The sequence below is a fragment of the Vanellus vanellus genome (genome assembly GCF_965231255.1).
Source record: "Vanellus vanellus genome assembly, chromosome: Z".
In the NCBI taxonomy this organism is placed as follows: Eukaryota; Metazoa; Chordata; class Aves; order Charadriiformes; family Charadriidae; genus Vanellus; species Vanellus vanellus.
The window spans coordinates 37,443,627-37,462,187 of record NC_138908.1 but is presented as its reverse complement, the minus strand read 5'-3'; the positions used below and the strand labels follow the sequence as shown (position 1 = coordinate 37,462,187).

Here is an 18,561-nt window from a genome sequence, read left to right as displayed (position 1 = left end):
TATTTTTTATTTGAAAGACATTTTGATCCTCCTTTGAAGAGTTCAGCCACATCATACAGCATGCCTTTTTTCAAAAGAATAATAATAAATCAATTAAATTGGGCAGTTCAAAATCTGAATGTAGTATTAACTGATGTAATTTCCCTGTGCTCTGGTGTACAACTGCTCTGGCGCATCACAAAAGTGCTCTAACCTGCACATGGCAGATTGTGCCCCATATGTTTCTTGTCAGGGTCATCTAATAACCTAACTCCAGAGAGTGCAGCCAGCATTTTTTCCCAGTGAATTAATCATCAGATGTCTTGTCTGAAAGTTGAGCCTGCTGTGATTCCTGTTGTTAACACTCTTTGCTCTGAAAGGCAGTAAAAAGTCTGTGAAATCAGTAACTTCTTGTGTGGAGGGCAGCAAATAAGATCAGTAAAATCTAGAAATTATGGAGTCCTTCATGTATTATGTGGACATTTGCAAACTGATTGCGACCTTTCTTCCAGGAAGACAGGTGGCCTCTTTAATGACTTCAGCTCTGGTTGCAAGTGAAATAAGCTGTGTGATCCCGCTCCAGTCACTTTGGCCATGTTTGCCTCTGGACTACACTTTGCCTCCAGGGGGTTTTTAGATGTAAGAATGAGTTGTCTCCTGTGTTTGAACAGTATGGATGCAGGGATGGGGAAGTTACAGATAGCACTGTGAGCTGCTGCTGTAATGACAAGTGTAATTTCAGAAAGGATGAAGCATTAATTACACAGGTGGAAATAATAGTAAAAGCCAAAAACCATGACTAGTGGAAGATAGTTAACCAATTTTTAAATGCTAGTGTGAGCTCTTATGGTCACAGGACACAGCTCCGTGCCATTTTCTGCAAGCTTTTCTGCTTCTGTCCCACTAATGAATCTTCATCCTTTTTCCTGTGATTCATATTATTGGGCTTTCTTTAGGATCTTTATATATTTAATTATTTCCGTCATGGTCACCACAGACAAATAGAAAACTATAATGTAGCAGCCTAAAAATCGATCTTGCATTTAATTGAACTTAGTTAATGAAAATTTCCTTTGCATGCTTATGGACACAAAATAGAACATCATGGAACAAAATAAAGGTGTTAATTGCTAGCAATATTTAAACAGTGTCAGTGGCAAAGGGGAGAGAGAAATTAATTCTCCACCACTGTGAAATTCTAAAATACTAAGCCAGCCAAATTTTTGTATTACAAAATGTTAATACGACTGCTTTAGGTCTGAAAGAAGTCATGAAGTGAAAAAGTTCTGTTTTAAAGAAGTGATACTTTTTCTTTCAAGGCAAAGCATTTACTCCTTAGGCAGTTTCCTGAGGGAAATTGCATTTATAAATACAACCAAAACCATTTCCCACAGAAAAATAAATACACAGAAGACAACAAGACAATTTTTAATTTGCTTGAACTTCCAAATAACCTATTTCCTTGGACTGAGTCATCAATGTGTTCTTGTCTTACCAATTAATTCACGAGAGAGCTGCAGCATACAGCTTGTTGCAAAACAGCCAGAAATGATAGTATGAGTGCAAGTTCTCACTTGTATTATCATATCTGGGTTTCTGTGAAGAAAGGACACAGGTACTGCTGCCCTCAGAGGTCAACAGCCTAACCCTGCTGTGACCATCTCCATCAAGGTCCTCTCTGAACCATAATACAACTGTAGTACTACCCTGCATCACAGCCACCTGCCTGGCTTAGTTCACAGGGGACAATCTCCCATTAAAGCCCTCCTGACAAGGGCATCAGCACCTGAGCAAATCTGTGCACGTGCAGGTTTAAAGCATATAAAAAGAAAAGCCTGAAACCTAATGAACCTCAGTTAGGCACAACAAAGAGCCAGAGTGCTCTTGCCTTTCCCACAAAACCCTTTCTTCTCTCTGTGCTTGGTCTGTCCATATCTCTCAACTATGCAACAATCTTGGTTTTCAGCAAAGGCAGGTTGATGGAGCTGTAACCCATGCCTGATGTTACCACTCCCAAACTGCTCCTGAGATGGGCCTTCTTTATTAGTCTTTTCCATGCTAGCTCACCAGACACTATCAGAATTGTGAAGTAGGCAGCAGCTTTCAGCACTCAACTGAGTAACAAGCAAATGCCCTGACTGAATCCCTCCAATTGAAACTCCTGACTTGGAAAAAGTTGAGTTTAGTAAGTCATCAAAGATTAATAGAAAGAAAGGCACAATTCTCATCAGGGCAGAAGTGAACAACTACAGAATTCCCAGTAAGGGAAGAAGTGAGCACCTACAGAAAGGCTAAATGCTAACATGTACATCAGCCTCCCTCTTGTGGTTCAAGGGCCAAGCACAGAGGACTTGAGGGACAGGCAAGGAAAAGAAGCTGCTCAACTTGAAGTAGTTTAGAAAGTGGGTGTTTAAGCAATGCAGTCAGTTAAATCTTCTAGGTCTGGAACTGCTCCCACACAAGGCCAATGCCTGGTCCTGCAACTTACTCCAGCAGCTAATTCCATTTTGAGCAGGAGGGGAGAACAGTCCTGTAACAATATCTAATTAATCATCATTAGAGCTTTGCAATAAACTGACGTCTGGCTCTGCCAGGATGAGGAGGGTGCAGCGAGTAAGTGGGTCATAGGGGTATCTGCTGGGACTGGATTTGCAGAAAACAAATTTCAGGTAAACATTTTCCTTCTTTTTGCAGATGGGTATTTTAGATTCCTGGTTTTTATTGAGAAAAAAAAATATTTCAGAGTGTCTCTGTAAGAAAAAAAAAAAAAGATACTTTGCCATGAATCCCAATGACTGAGCCTTTCCCATGGCTTGCAGCAGACTAATGCCCACTTTTCAGTGGTCATCACCTTCCCTACACACTTAGCATTCACCCTTTCTCTCTTGAGATCTCTCAGTCCTGTCAGCTTGCCTGGTCTATAGCTATCACAGTCTATCAGCTGTGTTTCCCACTAATGCTTCCCACAGTCTTTGCTTCCTTATGGCATTTTTTTAATGAATGACAGCTCAGCTGTCATGCCATTGAACAAGGTTCCACAAGACTGAGAATTTGTTGCACACTGTGTTTGCAGCCAAGACAAGGAGAATGGTAGAGAGCAAGAGCTGACTTGCAGGGCCTGTGAGGCGAGTAAACATGACCCATTTTATCTAGGCTCCTCAAAAAGCAGATGAAACAATAAAATTGTCCATGAGGCCTGTTTTGCTGCTGCCTAGTCCACCCACGTAGACATGTGGATGAAGTGTCTGAAGTATGTTTACAGAGATTTGTGCACTCAAGTCTTGCTTATATGTAGGTTCATCTAAAATTAACAAGCTCTGCTGTCTTGAAATTAAGATGATTTTAAATGATGCAACACTTTAAGGAATACTTGTTTGCATCCTTAATTGCAATCGGACTTTTTCTTTAAATTTGCACTGATACTGCAGATTATTTTTTAGAGAGGCTAAATTAGAAAGCGGTTCTGTAGTCAGGCTGACAGTGGTAAGCATGTGACAGTCAACATCATGTCAGACTAATTGTCTAGCATAACAAATGTGAATGAGATAAGAGTAGATGCTGTACAACCAGACTTCTGTGAAACCATGCTGCATAGATAATTGACTCTGACTATTTGTATCTGCTTCTGCTTTCATTTCTTTTCTTTTTGTAAATACAAAGCATATCTTGCTTATTCTAAAACCTATTCTTAGGAAAAGGAGTGGGAAAAAAGCATCATTTTCTCTTAACTTGAAAAGCTAAAGGAAACACGTTCCTCCTGAAAGCCAGCTGCCGTCGGTGCCAGACCTCACTGGGCTAACAGAATCTGCTACTGTGGAGAGATGAGGGCCCACAGGCTGAGAATTGGTCAGATGGCAGCAGTCAAAATTGTTTTTCTGCATAGGCTTCAGCAGAAGCTGTGGGTTCAGAAGAAGGCCAGGGAAGTCCAGGGTCTCCTCAGTACAGTCAGACTGAGCCCAACAGTGTTGCCTTTCTGTTTCTGCTAGTGGTGCAGTAGCAGTGACGTGAGAGCATATCTGGGTTCAGTATTCAACACCCTTACTAAACTGAGGTATTGGGGTTCCTGATCTCCCAGCGGCTCAGGGAGTCAGCTCACAAGTGGAACAGTTGCAAGACAGAACTAAAGTGGCTTCACCACCTGTCTTTGTTTTGGGAGATAACAGCTCCATCATGAACTGCAGTAAGAATCTCTACAAGGAAACAAGGCAGACAAACTGCTCAGCAGAAACCAGTAAGTGTTTGGTTAGTGCAATACAACGGCACATATTTATCAGTACTAATGTCTGCTGGATAAGAAATCAATGGTGTTGTGCATGGGGTTATCAGAGGCAAAGTGGGTGCTGAGCAATATTATTCTGCCATGAGTCAACCAGCCCGTTGTAAGTTTAAATAGATAACCCAAACAACAGACACTGTTTTTAATGGAAAACCAGATTTAGTATGTTTGTTCTTTCTCTCCAGTAGCAAACATAAGTGTCAAACGTACTAGACTCTTCAGATTAACAATTTCTGTGCCTCATCTATAACTAGTTTACTATAGCTTTTAGACTAATTTTTTCTTACAGTAGGCTGATGAATATCTACCACAAAAGCTGCTTACCCATTTGGGCATCTTTCCTGCTTGCGGGTCATGATGGTGAAACTGCAGAACCAGCACTGTTACCACCACAGACAGACCAACAATGACCATGATGCTAGCGAAATACTGAGCTGCAGGTAGAAGAAGAAATTGGTTAGGAGGGGAAAAAACAAAGGACAAATTATATTCCTTGGCCATCACTCAAGAGGTACATTTTAGAAGGGCTGCAGCATATCCAAACATCTTCTCTGGTCTTCACACTGGAGCATTTGAGGCCTTTGAGGTTTTCAGTGTACCTGCTCAGCACCCTCCTCTCCAGCAAGAGAAGGGCTAGAACCAGTGAAAGGCATAAATGGCCTTTTTGTTCTCAGAGTGGAATGTAGGTTTCTTGGTAAGGACCTGCTCCCTGCCTGTTGCCACGACAGTGAGAAGGTGAGGTGACCAGACCCACTGAACACCAGCATCTCCAATCCTGGGGTGCCCCACAGTACAAGCAGAGGCGCTGGAGGGAAACGCTGTTCTCATGGTATCACTGGACTCCCTGCTCAGAAAGTATCACCAGACCTATTCTTTTGCCCCATCAGTGCTCACAAGGGGTTAAGCATATTTTTCAGCACCCTCCTCAGTTTTCAAGAATGTTTCTTTTGTGTCTTATGAAAGCTTGCTACACCTTTGCTGAGTACTAAATGTAGTCCTGCCATGCAGGAAAGAAATAAAGAACTTGAAAGTCAGAAGTGAGACTTGAAATGAGTGCATCTTCCTTATGCCAGCAGGGAGATTGATGCACTGGAGCATAAAGCAGAATTACCCACAGGGCTAATGATATTTGAAGGCGCTGTGGCAAAATACCAGGGAGAACTACTGTTGGCTGTTACGATGGGGCAATGTGGGAGAGCATGTGATGCTGCAGCATCCACTGACCCCCAGCTCTCCCTCCTGCAGCTTGCAGAAAAAGTAAAAAATTCAATACAAGCTCCAAGGCAAGTTCTGTTCCATCTCGGTTTCTTAATACCAATTCCCACTGCTCCAGCAGAAAAAAAAAAAAAAAAAAAAAGCTTGTTCATAATACTGAGGTTCTCATGCCTTCCTGAAAGCAGTGCTGCAGTTGCTTCAAAAGCTGGGCACAGCTTTCCATGGCAAACTGAATTATGTAGCTGAATTAGAAGAAATGTCCCAAGGGTGAGGTGAATTGATAGATCTCTGTTGCACTTTCTCATGAGAGAACAGGGCCAAGAGCCAAGAAGAAGCAGAGCAAACCAAGAACTCATGTTTCAGGGAAGCTGGCTGACCTGATTCCACTATGCCCCATGTAACAGAAACACAGCAGTGTTGATATTGCTGGTTTAATTACTGCCATAAGTCACGAAACAACTTCTGTAATTTCTATGCGTTTTGACAGAACCAGATATCAGAGGCCTGAAGTGGTCCATTTAAAATGGCTTTGGAGAGGATTTTTGACAGATCCTTAGTTACCTGGTTGACCTTGGATACAATTTGGCATTATCTGGCTCAAGATCCCATCCAATGATTAGCAGAGCAATTCACACTTTTAATTTTTTGTGCTGTAAAGTCAAGAACAGCAGTCAGGAAACTGCTGTGTACACCTGCTAGTCAACAGGGAAAACAGTTCTCTCAGGAACACTTTGGGAACTGGAGGGGACATGTGGAACCATAAAGAAAGATGTTTTATGTTTTTGTCTGGTGATAGGCAAGGAAGATGGCTCAGTGTGCATAACCTGCATTTTCAGGAGGGCCTTTCAAGGTACAGTGAAGTTTTCAGTAGGAAAGCAAGGATGGAGGAAACAGGGCATGGTACTTCAACCCCGTTATCAGCGTCAGGCAATCAAATGTTACAAAATAGCTCTGAAATGAGAACAGGCAGGTAGACTTATTCATCCCGGGTAGGTGCAGGTGATGTATTCATTTCAGGGGGAGAAAGCCCCAAAGCCCTGGAGCAGCCCAGACCTACTCCAAGCTGTATTTTGCCAGCCTTGAAGAACCAGCAGTGAAAGGGGAAGAAGGAAGTAGCATTGGCTGGCACACCTGTCACATTAGCCTTTCACATCTCTAATTTGCGATATTATAAAGGCTGTTGCCACCTTTCCTATGGCAAGATAAGATAGGCCTAGTAGGTGGTGTTCACAAAAAAATTGTTAGATCTTCTGCCCACAGGTCTATGACTCAAAACATGATGCTGTGATCACAATTCAGACCATGCACTGGGGCAGGATAAGGACAGCCAAGACTGGGCCTGGGTCCACTGGCAGTTCATCTGTAAGGAATGAAGGGCTCCAGAACTGAGTGCGCATGTCCATGAGGAAAATGATGCTGTCGCAAACTTTTCCCATACCCAGTCAGCATTTTCTGATCTTTCCTTCTAGGGTTTAGCCCTGCATACTCTCTTTTCCAGCAGAAGACAAACACAGTCCTCCTGCAGCACTCAGAACTGGTGAAAGACTCCTGTGTTGTCTACCATGCACGTCCCTAAAAGCATGGTTTAATTCTCTTCCAGTCTGTTGGCTTGGCATCTCTGTTCCTGGCAGTCTTCATCCCTCACAATAACCAGATCAAACCCATGACTTGGTGAAAGCTACAAGGGCTGCTGTCCCTTTTCACCTCTACCAGCCCCCATGATTCAGCCTTCTCCAGCAGCCTTGCGAGCAGCGGAGCTTAGCTGCTGGAAGGATCAGGCTACAATATGCACATGTAACACATTCCTTGGAGCCACAGGACTCAGGCTTCACTCAACCTAACGTAGCCCCACATAGCCTTGAAATAGCAAACTCACTTCCTGGGCACTCACTGATGTTGCCAAGAGCAGAAATAGGATGCTCTTCTGTGACATGTGGCATGGGACACAAGCACTGGAGTGAGAACTAAGCTTTGGTCTCCCAAGCAGCAGCCACAGCCCAGCCACTAGACTTTTTTCACCAGTATTTTAGGGTCCATCCCAAAGCCTAAATCTCTTATGCAGTTAGGTCTTCAAATCTGAGAGTCCCACAAAGTCCTACTGCACGTCTGTCTGTTTGCAGGGGTAAATGCAAATCTAACTTTAGAATGAAGCTGGGCCCTTTTCATTTAAACTGCAAAAGGGAAACGCTCAGCAACGCTCATTAAGCACCTCTGTGTATCTTACTGAAGAGCTTAGGATTGTCCTTGGTATGGAAGTGTGAGCTTGCAGGCTTTAACAAATTGCTTCACCATAGGCAGAGTCAGAAACAGCAATCCCAAATTGCAGAGAATTTGAAAGAGCAAGGGGCTGGTTGCTGTATGTCAGCTGTTCTGAGGCACAGCTGGGAAACGACTGACCCCTTCTGGAGGGCAACTGCCTTATTTGCCCTCTCTGCCCTGGACAGCTGCCTCAGGCCAGGAAAAGGGGCTAGAAGACACGTGTTTGGAGCATTGATTTCAACAGTGACATTCCCCAGGAATACTGAGGTTTGCAGTAGACAGAGCTAGATGCTCTTCATTTGTTTTCAAACTTGCACACTGCTTTCTTCAGCGGTTGTGTGTGAATGGAAAAGATGGTTTGGATGGTTGGTTGTTCTATATCAAGTGATATGAAGTATTCATGCTTTTACAATTTATTTTCTTCCCTTTCTTTGCCAAAGAGTGCATGATGCAATATACCACCTGGACAGCTGTTGTAACATCTGGGAGTTGTCAACGTCTGTTGCAGCACTATCAGAAGATGATCAGCTGCTCTTTTCATAACAAATATGGACTTAGCACAAACACAGGTAGCCAGGAGGTCTTTTTTTTTATAAAAAAAAGTCAGTGACAGCAGCTATTTGTTCTTGCAGGCATTGCCTGATATGACCTATATCAAAAGCATGGCAATGACTTCCAATTCATAACTCAAGGGGCTTCCACTACAATTTTCAAAATTCTGTGCCATTATCTGATGTTAGATTAGCATTTTAGGATTATTACTGTGGTGTTTTGGAAGGTCTTCTTCTTGTTTTTAACAGGATTAACTTTAAGGACTGATTAGGAGCAGGTTAAATAAAACAAAAACCCAAAAAGGAGCAAGATGATTCCAGATGGATGCTTTGTCTTGTTGATTTTATCACTGATCACTGCCTGAGCAAGCAGTATAGTATCCAGATTTGTGCAGTATAGTATCCAGATTTGTTAACCTGGTTAATCATAGGAAAGGCAGACCTTCTCCATTGTGACTAGTTACAGCCTTGCTGTTCCTATGAAACAGTGGCAGAAGAAGAGTGTTGTGCTTAGATATTCACAGAGATCAAGTTGGAACCCTCGCACAGGTGTTGCTGTTCATGTTCCTTCTTTGCAGGAAACACCAGCATGAAATGAAATAATGGACTGCTCTAAGTCAGGCCATTTCATTCAGTGGCAAATGCATCCTGCTTCTGGTAAACTCTCACAAAATAGGAGAAGTGTTCCAGAGAATGAACAGAATGCAATATTGACTGCCCCTCCTTCTGGAAATGGTCCAGGTTAATGAACTGAAGCATATGAAGGATGCAGAAAACCTCAGGAACCAGCAGAGGGGCTTCCAACCACCCTTCTTTTCTCCTGTGACAGGGACTGGTGCTGGGCAGATGCTACAATAGGTGATGGCGGAGTTTCTCAGAGACCAGGGATACCAAAGGTAGAGGAGAGATTCCCTTGCAGGCTGATTTACGGTTATATACAAACAGCAAAGAAGCACAGAAGAGGATGTAAACACAGAAGAGGCTTCTGCCCCTCAATTCCCCTCTTGTGAGACCCCACCTGGAGTACTGCATCCAGCTCTGGGGCCTCCAACATAAGAAGGACATGGACCTGTTAGAGGGAGCCCAGAGGAGGGCCACAAAGATGATCAGAGGGCTGGAGCACCTCTCCTATGAAGACAGGCTGAGAGAGTTGGGGTTGTTCAGCCTGGAGAACAGATGGCTCCGGGGAGAAGGTATAGCAGCCTTCCACTATTTAAAGGGGGGCTACAGGAAAGATGGGGAGGGACTCTTTATAAGGAAGTGTAGCGATAGTACAAGGTGTAACACTTTTATACTGGAAGAGGGTAGATTTAGATTAGCTATTAGGAAGAAATTCTTTACTCTGAGGGTGATGAGACACTGGAACAGGTTACCCAGAGAAGTCGTGGATGTCCCATCCCTGGAAGTGTTCAAGACCAGGTTGGATGGGGCTTTGCGCAACCTGGTCTAGTGGAAGGTGTCCCTTACCACAGCAGGGAGATTGGAACTAGATGATCTTTAAGTTCATTTCCAGCTCTAACCATTCTATGATTTTATGATGTAGGCAGGAAAACAATTTGCACTGTTGTCAAGATACCTTGTGCTGTTTAGCTCTCATTGACAGTAGAAAGCAAAACACATCATCTCAGTCCAGCTGGTCTCTCATAAACATGAAATGTCCTAAAAGAGTGAGAGACTTCAGGATTGGACACTGTGTCACACTTTTAGTTATTGTACTTGAAGAAGGCACAGAAGCAGTGTTTTTGGCAGCGTTTTGAAACTCTTCTCCTCACACATGATTTTGAAAAATAGAAGTGGGTGTGTGAAAAGTAAAACTTTTCTTTTTTTCTTTTTAAATAAAGAAAAGCGCCCATCCAAGACTCCTGGCTTTGAGAAAAGTCACATTGATCACAGGGCATGAAACTATAAGAGATGCTGCATACTGTTTGACGGAAGAGGCTGAGCAGGGTTCTGGCATTCGCAAGGTAAGAAGGGGGGAAGCACTCCACAAAACCAGAAAGAGACAAAGTGAAGTGGCAGCAGCTGAGACCACACAGGCAGATGACAGAAAATGTAATAGGAGACTAAACTCATTTTCTCTCTCTAGTCATAACCACTAATGCCTTCTGCTCATAACAAAACAATCTGTATCTCCTGGAGGTGGCAAAGCACCATATTGCTCCCTTGTAGTAATTTACGGCCTTTTTTGCTGTATGACTGACTGCAAGAAATCACCCTAAACATCTGCTTCAAACATAATTATCTACAACACAAAACCTTCGTTCTTACTGAAATAACATAGGCTTGATAAAGAATGGCAAGGAGGGGACACAGCTGAAATAATGTTTTGATAGTAGAGCCTTAAGCAGCAAGTGAGTGTTGTGGGTTTTAAAGAAGCAAGCAAAGGAGAGCGGGAAAAGAAAGCAGAAAGAAATGCAGTTTTGTTATCTTGAAGTGAAGATAATAATTTTTATTGTGCACATAAAGCCAAGGTGCCAAGCATCACTAGGATGTTAATCATAGGAAGTGACAGTTCCTCATATACTCAGATCCTTGTGTTCCTCGTTTGGACACTGCATGCACCAGCTTTCAGGTCTTCCAGACTTTCTGCTAGAAGACCTTTAGAGGAAAATACAGATCATTGATCCAAAACCAATGGTGTTATTTTGGAGACAGCTGGAAGAAAATAACTATTTTCAGCACTTTAGAGTTGTTTGGACATGGAAAAAAATCAGAAATAGTGAATCACTTCTCCTGTGCAAGGAGATGCTTTGAATTTCCAGGTGTAAAAAGTGTTTATGGAAGAAGGGGAGGTTTAGACTGGATATTAGAAAAAAATTCTTCACTGAAATGGTTGTCAAGCATTGGAACAGGCTGCCTGGGAAAATGGTTGAGTCACCATACCTGGAGGTATTTAAAAGTCATGTAGACATGGTGCTTAGGGACATGGGTTAGTGGGAACTTGGCAGCACTAGGTTAACGGTTGGATTTCATGATCTTAAAGGTCTTTTCCAGCCTAAATGATCCTATGATTCTAAGAAACAAATCATCTGACTGGCCTTAGACTTGTGAATATTTCATTTCAAGATTTGGCTTCTGGCAAGAAGAATAATTTTCCTGCTTTGAACAACATACTCAGAAAGGCATAGTTCCTCAGAGCTCTGGCTGGAGTGGAGGGAGAACAGGCAACTCAGACCTTATTGCAGGTTTAGTCTCAAGCAGAAGGCGTCCAGCTGCAAGTGCTCCTAGCTGTTTCTCTGTGTGACTGTACTTTCAATGCCACTTGTGGCCTGAGCTCAAAGACTGAAAAAGCTTTGGACCAATAGAAGAGTAAAGGGCTGGGTGGGGTTTTCAAAGTAAGCATTTTAGGGTATGTGTCTGCACAGTTTCACCCTGTACCCACAGTGGTGAGACTGCAGCACAGTAAACCAGACATGAGTGCAAGGTGGACGTGGGTGGGTGGAGAAGGGATCCAACAGCCTGTGTCTCACTACAGAGTGGAAAAAGAGTTGAACCTGGTGCTTACTAGGGCTGAGGGCTTAATGTGTTTTCTTAAAAACAAAACACCTGCTCCTGGAAGCAGCCGGGATCACAGAGGGAGAGGGGAAAAAGTGAGGACAGTTACAAACTTTTCAGTGCCATGTGGCCCCAAATGTTTTCCCCCTCTGGAGGTGATATTGCAGGTGGGAAATAAGAAGGGTGAGGAAGATATGCTGGTTATGTTCATAATTGTTGTTCTCAATTTTCCAGAGCAAAGGCTTTTTCGCCATGTCTGACTTTAATGTGGGCTGTGGATTGATCTTTCTGAAAAACAGTCTGATTTTGATAGTAACTAAACATTATATTAGAAGCTGAATTTTTTTAAGTCTGTGAGTACAAATTAGTAGCTTATACTGAGACATTGATTGTTGAAGACATTCCTACAGCAGTACAAGATGAATGAGATTCTGTTCACTACTTTATGAGATACCTCCAGATGTGGGTAAGTATGACCACCGTGTTATCTTAAGGAGGTTCCAGTGAAAGGACAGTCATGAAGGGGAAGAGTTACAGTTAGGAATCTCTCTTGATTTAGGGGAACTTTTTCCTTAGTGATTTCTTAACGCATGATTTCCTAGCCTTAATTACAAGGTTGCATTCAAATGGAAAACAGTTTAATGAAACAGGTCAGGGATATGTAGTCTGTAACAAGGTAGGCACAGTGCTCTTTAAAAAAAGGAATTCAAGCATATGTCTATTGCCTAAGAAAGGAACTCATTCTTTCTTCAAAGGTGGTTATATAACCATTACCAAAACTGGATCTAATTATGCAGAGCCATTTACAAGGATTGCACTGAAATGAAAAAAGCCCTTCCAGATTAGATCTAAATACCTCAAATATAGCTCTCAGGTGAAATACCTAAGCTTTTAGTTTCAATGGGCAGGACCTGAGCTTGTACAAAAGCTCTAATTGAAATAACAGTATTTGTTTAATTTTGATTTTGTGATTGAACCAATCAACACAGCAGGACATGGATATCCCTTCTTACATAATACACTACACTGGGTGTAATGGTACTGTGTGGTAGGGGCAAGAAGGTGCATGAAATCCCCATTAAATTAGTGGCATTTAAAGTGCAAGACAAATCTGGTTTTAGGGGCAGAAAGAACAGCTGTTGTCATATACCTGAGCTGTATCATACAGGCTTTATGATTTTACTCAGTGATAAGTGCACTCAGACCTGTAATATCAAATATTTAACACATCTGAAGTTCTCTGCATTTCTGTATATCCTTTCCTCAAGTAACGAACTCCAGCTGTCTACTTCCATAGACCCTTGATAAAAGTATTTGCGAAGAGAGAAATTAAAAGTAACTCAAATCATGAGTGCACACTTCTCACAAGGCATGATAAAGCTACACTAGGAACTGTAGGTTTAGGACATAGCTGCTGCATAGTCATGGTCTCAAAGTCTTTGCAGATCTACACTCTAGAGATTTTAAGTGCCAGGAGGTTAGTCCAGGACCCTGTAGTAAAACAATCCTTTCATGTAATCGACTTTGTTGGATTCGGACCAAACTGTTGTGTTTGTAGATGTCATGGGATTTAATTGATTTTCATGCAAATGGCTGAACCGGTTTCTGTTGCTTTGGGTGGTTAATATTTTAAACAGAAACAAAAGCATCTTTGCTCTTGTTGCCAGACATCTCCTTTTCTTTTCCTTTGATGATGCCAAACTGAGTGGAGAATTGAATGCTTCAGAAGGAAGAGCCACCCTGCAGGAAGAACTAGACAGGCTGGAAGAGTGGGGTAACAGGAATCTTATGAAGTTCATCATGGACAAATGTAATGTCTTGCACATGGGAAAACATAATCCAGGTTTGCAGACAGACTGGAATCTACCTGGCTGAGGACCCACTCTGTGGAAAGGGGCCCTGGTGAACAAGCTCAATATGAGTGAAGAGTGTGCTGCTGCAGCAAAGAAAGCCAACAGGATGCTGGATTGCATCAACAAGGGCATCACCAGCAGAGATGAAGAAGTCATTATCCCATTCAGCGCTTGTCAGGCCACGCCTGGAATATTGTGTTCCATTTTGGTCCCTGCTATACAAAAAAGGTGTGGACAGGCTGGAGAGGGCCCAGAGAAGGGCCGCAAAGGTGAGCAAAGGACTGGGAAGCCTGCCATATGGGCAAAGTCTGAGATAACTGGGTTTGTTCAGCCTTGAGAAAAGAAAGCTTAGGGGAGACCTTATCATCATGTTCCCGTATTTAAAGGGTGGCTACAAAGAAGATGGAGACTCCCTTTTTACAAGGAGTCACATGGAAAAGACAAGGGGCAACGAGTACAAGTTAATCCTGGGGAGATTCTGACTGGACACAAGAGGAAAATGTTTGACAATGAGAACAATCAGCCATTGGAATAATCTCTCCAGGGAAGTGGTGGATTCCCCATCTTAAAATTCAGCTGGACAGGGTGCTAGGCCAACTTGTCTAGACTCTACTTTTGTGGAGACAGGTTGGACCAGATGGTCCTTGAGATCCCTTCCAACCTGATAGCCTATGATTCTATGATATGATTCTTTGGCATCACAGATGAGTTTGCAGAAGGGCAGGATTCAACTTTTGGAAGATTGTTCTTCCTTGCTTCGCACATATGCATGCTGCTGAAAACTGGGGTTTGGAAATATCTTGTTCCCCAAAAAAGGGAGGGTCTCCTGGAGAAGGACAAGAGCAGACATGGTTCTGGGCAAGGATTAGCTATTTACTGGTATGAATGCAAGCCCCCAAGAAGGCTGAGTGAGAGCAGTGGGCAAATGTAGTGACCCAGCCTGTCCAGCAGGAGTATGTCTTGGCATGGAAAGGGGATGGCTCACTGTGAAAGGGCCAGCTCTACCCATGACCCTGCAGTGCAGAACAGCAGTCATGGCGTTCAAATATTTTGAGCACCCTGCTCCTGATTTCTAGGCCAAGCTTTGACACTTGCTCTTTCAGAATATAATTTGATTTGTTTTTAATGTGTATTAACACAGCAGTCTATGTAGCAATTAACAATTAACACAGCAATTAGTACAGTAGGCTACATAGCAATGGGAGTCCATCATGTGGGGAAGTTGCACATGTGGAGTAAGAGTCTCTGCTCTGGTCAGCTTTACAAAGAGACAGACAATGTAGAGGACATACCAAGGAAGGAGGGAGCCAATTTGCACAAAGGTAGAAAAAAAACAAGTCTCTTGCCCCACCTGCCTTCTTCTGATTCTTTAGGCTGATATGTGATTCATTACATAAATGTAAGATGAGGTCAAAGGAGAGCATCCTCAAGAACTGAGTTATGATTTACACATTTCTTTGCAAATACACCAGACCTCAGAAGCTAGTCCTTTTCTTGGTGTCATATTAGAGCATCTTTCCTTTGCTCCCCCAGCAAAGACACTCCAAACAGCAGCTGTCAGAATTTTCCATGTTATTACAGTTAAAAGTTGAGGTCAGATTTCAGATATAAGTAAGAGCTACGGCATATTAGGCACTAGTGGTTTTGCACTGCCAAAGGCTGGGAGTGTTCATCCAGCTCCATGTAGGTGTGGATGTATATTTGTTTTCAAAAACCCAGCCCATAAGAGTGTAATGGAGTTCTTTAAAATGCGTGCAGTCACTTTTTCAGAGCATCTCTGCTCTGACATGCATGAAGACCAGCAACTGTGGCTTTTCTGCAGACCAGCAATGCATCTTTCTACTTCAAGTTCAAATTACTTGAATCCTTCCCACATGCTATTTGTTTATTCCTGTAAGTGGGTGGTAACTGTGCTCATTCTCAAAAAATTGAACAAGCTGTCCACGTGTCATCCTTTTGCTCCCACTCATTCCTGAGGATTTTCAACTGGGCGAGAGATGGCTCTGAACAACTGTGATCATGACCTGGTATATAGAGGTCAGCAGCTAAAATATCCCATTTGGGATCAGCTGCAAGATAACTGTGGAGAAATGATGCGGTGCTACCCTGTTAATTTTTACCCTGTGAAGTAAGGATAAGTTTTTCAGAGGTCAAGATCGTGTAAAACCACACAGATCAGCTTCGAGCACTTACTGGGCTGTTTGGGTGCAGAAGCCAGGTGGGTGAGCAGACTTTCCCTGACTATTTGGAGTGGAACAAGAAGTTAGGAGTAAGGCTTGAATATGCTGAGAATATGCAGAAGGGAGATTACAACCCAAATTTAAATGGAGGAATTGTGGACAAGGATGGGGAAAAAATGGTGCTGGGTGGCCAGAAAAAGAACAACCTCAGGAACGGTAAAAGAAGGTGGAGGGGCTCATCTCCAGAGTGAACAAATGCACGAAGGTTGGGAAATATGCAGGATCAACTGACCACATTTAAATGACCACATTCAGTGTTGCAGCAACGTGGCATCACCTGTCTCACTACTGGAATGCTCTGATGCATAGGTCTTCATGGGGAACAGACAGTGAAGACAACATGGGTTGCCCCCTATGGGAAGGAGCCACTTGGATGTGAGGCTCTCCTCTATGGGATGGATGAGAGCTGGTGGATGGCTTGTGGGTCACTTTCGGTGAAGAGGCCAATAAGAGTGATGCTGTGGTGGAAGTACATTATAGACCACCCAAACACAGTGGATATTGGCATGGGGGGGGTGGGGGTGTTCTTCTGAAAATGACCCAGGGAGGCATCTGTATCACAGATTGTGGTTGTCACAGAGGACTTGGACCTCCCTGATGTCTGCTGAAAAGGCAACAAAATGTAATGCAAGCAATGAAAGGGATTCCTGAAGGATGTCAGTGATAACTTCTTGATACAAGAACAGGCCAACCAAAGGTGGTGTGCAGCTGGCTCTGCTTTTCAGTAACAGTGAAGAACTGGTTGGGAATATAGAAACCTTGGTTGTAATTATTATGAAATAATGGAGTTCGAGTCTATGAAGGAAGTGAGGAATGAGAACACCAGAGTATAGACCTTGGACTTCAGGTGAACGGAATTCTCACTTTTCAGCAAACTAGTAGCTGGGATCTGACTGGAGAAAGCTCTGAAAGATAAAGCAGCACAAGAAAACTGCAAGGGCTTAAAGTATGGCAGCATCCAAATGCAAGAAAACTCTATTATTTTACTGAGAGAAATAAGCAAACACATAAGGAGGTAAGCACAGCAGCTATGCTGAGAACTCATGGTGGAGTATAAAAGAGGGAGGAATGTGAGAAGCAGGGACAGGCTGCAAAAGGAAAATTTTAAAGCGTTACCTGGGGACTAGGGTTGGAGTTAGGAATGCTAGCTCAGGCGTTGAGACTGCCAAGGAAGTCAAGGGCAATGGGAAAAATTTCTACCACTACACAAACAGTAAGAAGCTGAACAAGGAAAACGTGGAATTGCTGCAGAATGGGGGAGGACGATTTAGTCACAGTGGACAAAGAAAAGCCCAAGCCAGCGTGTACTTTGCCTCAGTTTTCACCATGAAGGATTCTGGGTAAACTGGGGATCAAGTCATTGGGGAACATTTCTGTATACTTGAGGGAGAAGGTAGGAACTGGGAACAGCCAGTCTGCTTTTAAAAAGGATGAATCATGTCTGACCAACATGATTGCCGTCTATAATAAAATTACAATATTTGCAGACAAGGGGAGATCTGTAGATGTCATTTACATCATCTTTAGCAAGGCTTTTCACACAGTCTTCAAATTCCTGAAGTCCTTTCCAACCTGAACTATCTTGTTATCCTATGAAACAACAGCTTCCATTGCAAGGGGGTAGTCAAACTTCATAGCATGCAGCGTGAGTGGACCCCAGTGTGTCAAAGTTCAGTTTGCTTTTTAACTCTAGAAGCTAAAAAAAGCTATCTATCTATCTAGAAGCTATCATCAGATACAGTACCAACAGGATTGTTTTAGACATCCCTCCTTAGGATATCCAAAGCCATTTTACAGGGTATTACAAAGCACCCATGTACAAGGATTAATCTTTTAGTGTTTCACAAAATAAAATTTGTCTAATGAGCAGAAGAAGGAAACTGACTGTGTTTGACCTACATGACAACTTTGAAAGGTGCACATCTAATACATTTTATATGCTTAATTATTTTGGCATTAGGAAAAAAGTTTCAACAATACACGCTATCAACGAGTCATACTCTATCATTGCCTCGACTTTGTGGTCCAAAAAGAGTGAGAAGAGGTGAGAGGTGCTAATAATGGAGCCAATAGTCAGCTAGAGAAGAGGGACTTGATGCAACAGGTTTCCCCAACATCACTGTCCCTCACCCTCTCCTGATACATTATGTTCACAGAGCTATGCTGTGATAAGTAGAAATTAATCTGTTATTACAGCATCAGAGTCTGTAAGAATATATAGTTATTTATAGCTTTTCTTGGTACAAATCTTACCTTCTATGATAGGGAAGTATATCAGTGGAAACTGGTCTGATTAAAGCTAGTGGACTGGGTTTGCACTGCAAGAGCACCCTTTTACTAATTCTAAACAGCTTTTGTTAGGTATTACAAAATGCAAAATTATGTCAAGCCTGGTCCAAGATACCTTGTGTTTCCTCCCTACATACAAAGTTTCTCTTAAAATTGTATCTGCCTCTGTGGAGTCCTAGGTATATGTTCAGAGAGAGGATTTGTTAGTCTCTTGGGAGCTCCTGCGTGACTCAGTGGCAAGAGTCCTGCTGACTTTCAGTAAGATGTCCAAGTTATTTGAAGGCGTTCAGAAACTCTTGCCTGTGGGTGTTATGGCCCTAACATTGCATAGTCATCTTCCTTCCTCAGTGAGATAATGAGGTTGTCTGAGTAAATGCTCTTTTGTCCTACTCATGATATAACTT

At 42.7% G+C, this 18,561-nt stretch overlaps 1 protein-coding gene across 1 annotated transcript in view; it reads right to left on the bottom strand.

The window, feature by feature from the left end:
• Window positions 1-18,561, bottom strand: part of LOC309683451 (neuronal acetylcholine receptor subunit alpha-7-like) — a gene marked incomplete at both ends in the record, with an annotated part of 67,359 nt that overhangs the window by 1,038 nt on the left and 47,760 nt on the right. The window contains one exon of the mRNA XM_082497738.1: window positions 4,580-4,689. Coding sequence (XP_082353864.1) covers window positions 4,580-4,689 — 110 coding nt within the window. The remainder of the gene's footprint in view (window positions 1-4,579; window positions 4,690-18,561) is intronic.